This window comes from Rhinopithecus bieti, unplaced genomic scaffold (assembly GCF_001698545.2).
Source record: "Rhinopithecus bieti isolate Rb0 unplaced genomic scaffold, ASM169854v2 scaffold_31518, whole genome shotgun sequence".
NCBI lineage: Eukaryota > Metazoa > Chordata > Mammalia > Primates > Cercopithecidae > Rhinopithecus > Rhinopithecus bieti.
The window spans coordinates 153,260-162,896 of record NW_016813455.1 but is presented as its reverse complement, the minus strand read 5'-3'; the positions used below and the strand labels follow the sequence as shown (position 1 = coordinate 162,896).

The 9,637-nt window shown below is 46.4% G+C and overlaps 1 protein-coding gene across 1 annotated transcript in view; it reads right to left on the bottom strand.

The window, feature by feature from the left end:
- Window positions 1-962: 962 nt before the first annotated feature.
- Window positions 963-9,637, bottom strand: part of MSN (moesin) — an 83,554-nt gene continuing 74,879 nt past the window's right edge. The window contains exons 8-13 of the mRNA XM_017848442.1: window positions 7,797-7,960; window positions 5,965-6,095; window positions 5,552-5,712; window positions 4,285-4,377; window positions 3,708-3,932; window positions 963-3,171 (exon numbers count right to left, since the gene is read on the bottom strand). Of these exons, the coding sequence (XP_017703931.1) occupies window positions 3,007-3,171; window positions 3,708-3,932; window positions 4,285-4,377; window positions 5,552-5,712; window positions 5,965-6,095; window positions 7,797-7,960 (939 nt within the window). The 3' untranslated portion in view covers window positions 963-3,006. The remainder of the gene's footprint in view (window positions 3,172-3,707; window positions 3,933-4,284; window positions 4,378-5,551; window positions 5,713-5,964; window positions 6,096-7,796; window positions 7,961-9,637) is intronic.

The following is a 9,637-nucleotide window of genomic DNA, read 5'->3' as shown; positions in this document are numbered from 1 at the left end:
AGAAAGAAAGAAAGAAAGAAAGAAAGAAAGAAAGAAAGAGAAAGAAAGAAAGAAAGAAAGAAGAAAGAAAGAAAGAAAGAAAGAAAGAAAGAAAGAGAAAGAAAGAAAGAAAGAAAGAAAGAAAGAAAGAAAGAAAGAAAGAAAGAAAGAAAGAAAAAAAGGAAGGAAGGAAGGAAGGAAGGAAGGAAGGAAGGAAGGAAGGAAGGAAGGAAGGAAAGGGAACATATGATAACTTACTTTTCCTTGCAAGCGTTGGCTTACCAGGAAGGAAACTGGTAAGTGAGAGTGCCAGGTCCAGGACAGTTTAGAAGGTTTGTCTGGCCTCAGTTTCCTCATATGCAAAATGAGGATAACCATATCTAGGCTACAAAATGTTTTATACATGTTTTATAAACTATAAAGTACTACCCAATAGCTTTTGTACATACACACACTTTCCATCCTCACTTCACACTCCATTCCCCACTGCCTTCAGAAACAGGACCCAAGGTAGTTTTCCTGACCTTTATTGGCACTACAATATGTGAGAGTAGTAGGAGGTGGGGAAAGCCTGAAGGCCTTCCTGACAAGGAGGTAGGACAAGGCCTGACCACCCCAAGAGAAATCAAGAAATACAAATAAGTATTGTCCCAATGCCAGGCAAGTCCCAATGCCAGGCAAGTCCAGGAGCATCACATGGTCAATGCAGGATCCACACCCACAGTAGAAAAGTTGGTCTGGAACTACAGAAAGGGCACAAACTATTAAGTTAGACAGTCCTGTGACCTTGGGAAGTTATTATACTTCTTTGAGTCCATTCTCTCCTGTATAAAATGGGGATAGTCATATCACCCCTCTCCATAGACCTGAGGTATAGATGAAATGAGACCAAAGATAAGATGGTAATATATAGAGTAAATAGAAATTGCAGTGAAATATCTTAGAGCTACCCACTCATACTACAAAGAAATATTGAGTCACTGTGAAGTCTTCCTAAATTTTATTGGCACTGAAACAGAACATGGATTGAGCATAAACCCCTCCAAAACAATTTTAAAAAACCCAAAAGTACACAAAAAACCCCTGAATACAAAATCTAACCTTTCTCCCCAGCCTCCCTAAGGGTAAGTTACTGACTCTAAGGCAGCTATTAATAGATTGCCCCACAATTCCAGGTTTGAATTTAGCCAATATAGGACATATCACCAAGTGAGTGTCAATAATTCACAGCAATGCACACAAGACTCCTCAAGGTCAGGCAAAGAGTCGGGGGTGGTGGACAGGGGAACTGAAAGAGGCTCTAAGCTAGGGGCATTGCATGGTGGGACAGGATGGCCCCTTGAGGACTGAACCCTGGGGAGAAGACAAACAGGAATAATAAAAACAAATAACAAGTACTTTAAGAATGGATTGTATGACCTATAGTGACAGATGACATCACTAATACTGAAAGCTTCTTATATTAATATTTTTGGCAAAATGTCATTTTGTAATATAGTATATGCTTTCCAAGTGTGGGGTGGTAAAGGAATGAAGCCAAAATGATCCTGCCCCAAGACTAATATCTTCCAATGGTGCATTAGCAAGGAAGGCAGAAATCAGTATTTAGATATCAGTAAAATACATAATACTATAGAAAGAAGAAGAGCACATATGAGACAGAGAAGGAGGTGGATGCTCCTGGGTTGAGAGCAATGGGTGGGGGTGTGGAAGGAACTAGGCCAGAATCCCCAGCAGCTCTCTGGTTTACAGCTCCAAGGGACAGAACAGCTGGTGTCAAGACCTGGGTTAGAGGTTTGTCAAACAGAGGCAGGGCCCAGTCACCACTTTGGAGGGGAGTGATGAGAAGGGGATTTTGGTCACGTGAGAGGGTTGAGTAAACTGGGATCAGGGCACAGACTTCTCTCACCACATTTAGCTTCTTGCACTCACTCCCTAGTTGAGGCTACTGGCATCAAGCTCTAGATGCCAAGCCCGGGATGGCTGTGGAGCAGGAGCTATGGCCCAAGTAGCTCTGAGAGGGGAAGAGACCTAAAACCCCTGGCAGGGAAAATACTGAAGCTAGGTGTGAACATATCCTCTCTTTTCACAAGAGTCCTGATGGGGCTGACTGAGCTTTTGGGTACTCATCCCTACTGTTATAGCTGGAGAGGATTTGGGGATTGAAGCAGGGAGGGGCAGATCCCACGAAGTGACTGCAGATCTGGAATAATAAGTAAGGAGTAGCTCTGCCCACAGAGCTCACTTTAGACAGGCCTATACTCCTATAAGGAATTGGGGTAGGATCTTCTACTCAGCCTTGCCAGAACAGAATGGTCAATGGCCTTCTAGTACGTTTGGTGAAGCCTCTTGAAGGCACTGTTTCCCCCATCCACCCTGGGGAGAAATTGAGTCCCTAAAGTCAACGACAAGGCTTATTGAGGCTGAGTTTGTAACAGATCCAATCTGGGAGGTAGAAACAAAAATGACTGAACATCTTTTTATCCCTCAGTCATTACAAAGCCTAAATAACTCTAAACGGGATGGGCACTGGGAGGACAAATTTTAGGTCAGTTGACATCCTGGAGCAGATATCCAAGGTCCTGTCTCATTCCCTAAACCACGTAATACTCTAACCCTGTAAATCTCAGGACCCTGAAGAAGAAGGCAGTGGTAGGGGAGGGGAGCTAGCTTCCAACCTACTCCACACTTGACTCCCATTGGACAACAGTAACTGTAAGGGTATTTGCAAAATCAAGTGGAAAGTACCTCTGGGCTGGGCAAGTAGGATATTCTAGCAATACAGATTAAATGGAACAGAGAAGAGAAAGGAGGTTCCATTGGCACCATAATGAGCCATTCATTTGCCCAGGGAAGTGGGTGGGGGCTAAGGGGCTAGGTTTGGTCCCATGGCTACACTAAATGCTTGGCATGACTCCAGGGCTGCTCTGGTTAGTGGCTCCAGCATAGTATGAGTTAGGTGAGTTAGGTGTAGGAGTGTGGGGACAAGGAAAAAGGGAGGAGGGGTCCCTAGAGGCTGGGTGCCCATTACATGGACTCAAATTCATCAATGCGCTGCTTGGTGTTGCCCTGCCGGATCTGGCGCAGGGTCTTGTATTTGTCTCGGCCCAGTCGCATGTTCTCAGCATGGATCATGTCATTGGCAGTCTTCTTGGACTCATCTCGCGCATTGGCCAGCTCCGAAGTGAGGGCCTGCGAGGGTGCACAGGAACACAGAGGTCAATGGCTTTTTCTCATTTTACCTCCTGTTATTTGACCAGACTTCTCTTCTCTTCTGTTTCCCTCTTTCTTCCTCACCCTTTCTCTCTATATATAAATATTGAGTCATTTCCAACTCTGTTAGAACTGCAGTGGGGCAAGAATATTTTAAAAAAATAAAAATAAAACAGACTTAGGGGACCAGCTGATAATGGGTATTCTCTGAGAGTAGAACAACATACCAAAGATTCAGGTGGGAATTTTGTCAGCTAGATATTTTCTTAATGTAAGAGGTGAATGTAGTGAGTGGGAGGTGGGGCAGAGAGAAAATCTCAAAAAGGGAAGAGATAGCCCAAGGTCTGATTAATAAGGGAGAGGTACCTATCCTTAAAGCTGTCACTTAAGAAAGGCTTGGGCTCCCACACAGCACTGGGACAGGATCTTATACCTATCTCCCATGATGGTTAGGGAATACCATGGGCTACTAAATCAATGCATAGTCTCCTTGACTCTTGGCCCTACTTGGATACCTTCAGGTGCTTCTGCACACGCTCATTCTTCTCTGCCTCAGTGGTACGTTCCTCCTCACTGCGGTCCTTGGCCATAGCATCAGCCCGTAGGTCAGCACTAGCCTCTGCCCCATTCTCATCCTGCTCATCCTGCTCATTCTCAGCAGGCTCAGCCACATGAGGTGTACTCATGGCAGTCTTCAGCTCAGCACGGGTCTTCTCCAGGTCTTCCTGTACCATCTGGGCCTGTCCAGCGACAGAAGGAGAGAAAGACTTTCAGTGAGATCAGTTAAACTGTGGCATCCTGTATATGCCTAGAATGGTCTGGCAAGAGGCAGGCACCAGGTAGGACAAGACACTTCATCTGCCTGATCCTTAGTTTCTTCAGCCATAAAACAAGAGCAATTGTTCCAACTTCCTAAAGGTATTGGAGAACTCCAGTAAGTATTTGAGGAAACCATGAGTGCCTTCTCTCATGATGCCTGCTGTAGGAAGTATGAAAGAGGGAGGGAGCCAAAACGTAAGGAATCTAAGGAGCTGTAACCTATGCATATGGTACCCACTCCCTCAATGCTTTGCTTTAGGCCCTGTGTCTTACCTTCTGCTGCCACTCCACAGCCTCACTCTCCTTCTTCTGTCGGGCCATCTCCAGCTGGGAGATTCGAGCTGTCAGCTCTGCCATTTCCAAGGCCTACGGAAAAATTGGAAGCCTGTGAGAGCTGGGCCTTCTGGTCCTCAGGACCCAGGTGTCTTCAACCCAAGTTCCCCTGGGGGACTAGTAAGGGACCTACTGCTCCACTTGCTTGCTGCCTCAGAGACTCTTTTACCACACCACTTCATTCCAGTCCCATCTTCCCTGACCACCACTTCAAGTCAGAGTTCCCCCACCTAGACTGTAGGCCTCCTGAAGACAGACAATATGCCATCTCTGTCCCTTCCTCATTATCTCTCCCCATGCCCCTCTTGGCAAGTATGCAGCTGGGGCCTCAGTAAAGCTTTGGCCATCACTGGGTCACTTCCTGAAGTGGCAGATCCTTTCCTGATATCCTAGAATGCTCAGGATTCCACTAAGACTCTTCCCAGGACAAGTACAGGAAAGACACTCAAGTGTCACAAGGTGATCTGAACGAGGAAAAAAGCTTATGCACACCTTGGGTAAATCTCCCATGACAGCTTCCTCATGAGAGACAGGTCTTGGTTCCCTATATTCCCACCTCCAACAGTAGAGGGGAAGAGTATATGTCAAGGAGTTTGGACCACAGGTTCTTCACTTCTGTGTCACAGAACCCTTGGAAACTGTGATGAAAGTATTGATGCCAAATGTCCCCAAAATGCATAGACACAGTTGCATGTCATTTCAGGGAGCAAAGCTTTCAAACAGAGGCAGAAATGGGTTCTAATCCTTATTTAGCCACAGCTGTGTGACCTTTGGTGAATCTCTTCTCTGAGCTCTAATTTCCTTATCTGGGCATATTATCTCATATGAGGTTAATCCCATAGGGTTACTGGGAAGAAGAAATAAGTAAGGAAAAGGGAAATATTTCCAACACAGCAACATACAGCAGGAACTCAAGTATGAGTTCCTTTTGTTCCTTTCTCCTTCCCTTTCCTTTGCTAGGCCAATCAGCTCAGATACCCAAGGGTAAAGAAAGTGAACAGAAACTAAGGGTTAGGGAAGATTGCAAAAATTCCTGGGCCACACTAGTGACTTCTCAACTTGCTTCCGAACTAGTTATTTCCTGGAGGTCCATGGAGTGGTAGTCTGCTCTAAAGAGCCAGCATGTAAGCAAAAGTATCTATAAGTAAGTAGGCAGACAAGGAAGAAAGCTCAGTTCCCAAAACCCCAGTCCATCCTACAGCTTTACCAGCTGTTCCTGAGTCTTTTTCTGGTCCCGGGAGGCCTGCAGCAAGGCCTCCTTGGCCTCTTCAGCTTCTTGACGCTCCTTGGCAAGCTTTTCAGCCTCGCTCTGGGCACGCTTCCGTTCCTGCTCAAGTTCCAGAGCCCTACGGGTCTGTTCTTCCAGTTCTGGGCAGAAAAGGAGGGGAGAAGGCAGTGAAGAGCACCGAGATAAAGATGACACACTAGCTTCCTTCCTGGAAATGATCCACCCCAGGACAAAGCTGGCAGAAAGTTCTGAGTTCTCTTCTTGCCCATTCTTTTTCTAGTCTGTAGCCACACCTGAACTACATTGTCTGTGTCTACAGCTCAGGAAGAAGGTTCTCCAGCTCAGAGTCAGGTCTGGAAAAACCCAATCTCCAAGGTGACTCCAAGCCTCACCTTGTTGAGCCTTCTTAGTCTGTTCCTCAATCTGCTTCAGCCTCTCCATCAGTTCCTCCTTCTCCCGTTCAATCTTCTCTTTCTCTTTTTCTGCCATTTCACGTTTCTTCTTCTCATTTTCCAGCATAGCACTAGGGAAGGAGATAAAATGGATAAAACAGGATAGTAAAGCTCCATAAAAGCCTGGGGAGGCCAGGCGTGGTGGCTCACGCCTATAATCCCAGCACTTTGGGAGGCTGAGGCGGGCAGATCATGAGGTCAGGAAATCGAGACCATCCTGGCTAACACGATGAAACCCCATCTCTACTAAAAATACAAAAAATTAGCTGGGCGTAGTGGCATGCGCCTGTAGCCCTAGCTATTCGGGAGGCTGAGGCAGGAGAATAGCTNAGTTCCTCCTTCTCCCGTTCAATCTTCTCTTTCTCTTTTTCTGCCATTTCACGTTTCTTCTTCTCATTTTCCAGCATAGCACTAGGGAAGGAGATAAAATGGATAAAACAGGATAGTAAAGCTCCATAAAAGCCTGGGGAGGCCAGGCGTGGTGGCTCACGCCTATAATCCCAGCACTTTGGGAGGCTGAGGCGGGCAGATCATGAGGTCAGGAAATCGAGACCATCCTGGCTAACACGATGAAACCCCATCTCTACTAAAAATACAAAAAATTAGCTGGGCGTAGTGGCATGCGCCTGTAGCCCTAGCTATTCGGGAGGCTGAGGCAGGAGAATAGCTTGAACCTGGGAGGTGGAGGTTGCAGTGAGCTGAGATTGCGCCACTGCACTCCAGCGTGGACAACAGAACAAGACCCCATTTTCAAAAAAAAAAAAAAAAAAAAGCCTGGGGAATTGCAAGGCTTGCTGCCTCTGGGTCTCTCAGCCCAACCTTCCCAACACACTCAGGGATTGTGAGTTTGGGCCACCCTCCCTTACCTCCATACCCTTGTCCTCATATCACAGCCCCACATAGGCCAGTGTACACGGGGCCCTGTCAATGTGCCCCTGAGTCAGGAATCCTAGCTCTCCCACCAACCCACTGGGTGACCTTAGCTATGTCACTGCTTTGCTCTTGTTCCCCTATCTTGAAAATGGTCCAATAAGACCTGCCCTATCTACCTTGTAGGGAGACAAGTTTTGGCTCTCTGCTGGGATGAAGTGCTTCAAGTCCAGTAATCTCTATGGCTAGTGCATCAGTCCTCAGGTCCAAATCTGCCTGCCCTAAAGCCCAGCTCTAGGCTTCTTTTCCCCAGAGTTTGTTACAAATCTGGAATAGGTATTTGCTTTTTCTTGCCCTACCATCTCTTCCAGGAACCTTCTTATCTCCCTTGGCTAGGTATTCTCCATCTGAGCCCTCAGAATACTTGGCTTACCCTTCTCCCCACCCCTCTTCTATGTTTTTTTCTCCATAGCAATTGTTAACCATCTTATGTACCACATAATTTGCTTATTTATTATGTTTGTCTTCTCCCCACTTGAATGCTAGCTTCACAAAAGCAGACATTTTTGGTCTTTTCTTATTCATTGCTCAATAAATATTTATTAAGTGAATGAATGGCATGGTGTTTGTACCTTGAGTTATGTATATGTTGTTTTCCCTCTCTCTGCTACCAGACTGAGTAGACTGTGAGGTCCTACAGGGCAGGTTCCTGCTAGATCCAGCTCTGTAAAAACTGCCCCTCAAACTTGGTAAATGTTTTCTGAATAAAGGTAAATATTGGTGTCTAACCTCTCATCTATGAAGTCCTAGGTTGGCCTCATGTCCTGAATTAGCAGGCTGGGCACCTTTGAGAAGCTTCCTTGCCCCAGCCCTGGCCCCTCACATCAGTGTGCAGCACCTACCGCTCCATCTGCTTCTGGTGCTTCTCCTCCCGGGCCTGTGCCTTCATCTGCTGCACCTCAATGGTGTCAGGCTTGCGACGGCGCATGTATAGTTCATGGTTCCCCATGCACAAGGCCAAGATACGCTTGTTAATCCGCAGCCGGGGAGCATAGAAGACGAAGTCCTGGTGGGAAATCAGCAATCAGAAAGAATTTGGAGGGCCAGGTGAAGGTGATCTTCTGCCTTCTGAAAAGCTAAATCCAAAAGCACTGAAAAGAATGTTTAATCTAACCTCCTGCACTACAGATGGGAAGACTAATTATCAGAGTGGTAAAGTGACTTGCCCAGGGTCAGATAGCAGGCAGACCAAAGACTAGAAACCCAGGTTTCTTGACTCTGAAACCCGTGTTCTTCCCATAATTTCTTTCAATCTTTGCTTATGAAAGCATCCTAAATTACTCTTAATCAAGTTGAAGGATTCAAACTTTCTCTGCTAATTAGGGAACATGCTAGGTCTCAGGTGACCTCTTTTGGAAGCCAAATGACCCCTGACAATATGCTGGTGGGTGCAGTATGGGTGACTGGACTGTTTCTACAATCTCCTGAAAGCAAATCCTAGAGCCAGCCCCTTAAATCCTTTTTGGAACAAGGCAGGCTGTAAATACATATATAAATACATAAATCTCCTGATCACTGCTTGTCCTGGTTGTTGTTTTTAAAATGAGCCCTTGATCTCAGCTGGCTTTGTTACTTAACTTTTTCTGATAAAAGTTGAGCACAGCAGCAATAAAAGAAAACACACAAGAAAATTCAGTGAGTTTCAGTTTGCTACTACAAATACCACTGGACCAAAGTCACCAGCTGATGGGCTAGCCGCCATCTCCTCTGCCACTGACCACACACTGCTACTGTCTCATATAGCTTGGGGTGCAGTGGAGGGAGCACAGGCTCTCAAAGTCAAATCACCTAGGTCTAAATCCCAGTTCTACCATTTTTAGCTATGTTATCTTGAACAAATCACTCCATCTCTCTAACCTCAGTTTTGTCAACCATAAAATTAGTATGCTACTTACTACCTACCTGACCATGTTGCTGAGGGTTTAAGGAGACAACATGTGTAAAGTCCCTAGCAGGGAAAGTTCAGACACCTCAGGGCTGGAGAAGAATGGTTGAGCCTTCATGAAAAAAGGTCAGGCGCAGTATTGTCACTGGGCCTTGTTGGACATGAGGTATCCCAGAAAAGGAGATACTCAGCTCAGTTTCCTACCCTACCACAATCACCAGCTGTCTGGTCTTGAGTGGGTAAGAAGTGTGGCGAGTGTGTTAGAGAAATGAGTGAACTTAAAGCACTTTTTTGGTCTTGGAATGCTCTGGAGAAAAGTCTGAGAGGGCAGCAGTCAAGTTCTACCAAGAAGTTTGTAGGATCATCTTGGGATTTGGACTTCTCTGGTCACAGCCATTTCTCCATAATAAAAAAAAGAAATCAAGGGCTGGGCATGGTGGCTCACACCTGTAATCCCAGCACTTTGGGAGGCCAAGGCAGGCAAATCACCTGAGGTCAGGAGTTCAAGACCAGCCTGGTCAACATGGCGAAGCCCTGTCTCTACTAAAACTACAAAAATTGGCCGGGCGCGGTGGCTCAAGCCTGTAATCCCAGTACTTTGGGAGGCCGAGACGGGCGGATCACGAGGTCAGGAGATCGAAACCATCCTGGCTAACACGGTGAAACCCCGTCTCTACCAAAAATACAAAAACTAGCCGGGCGAGGTGGCGGGCGCCTGTAGTCCCAGCTACTCGGGAGGCTGAGGCAGGAGAATGGCGTAAACCCGGGAGGCAGAGCTTGCAGTGAGCTGAGATCACT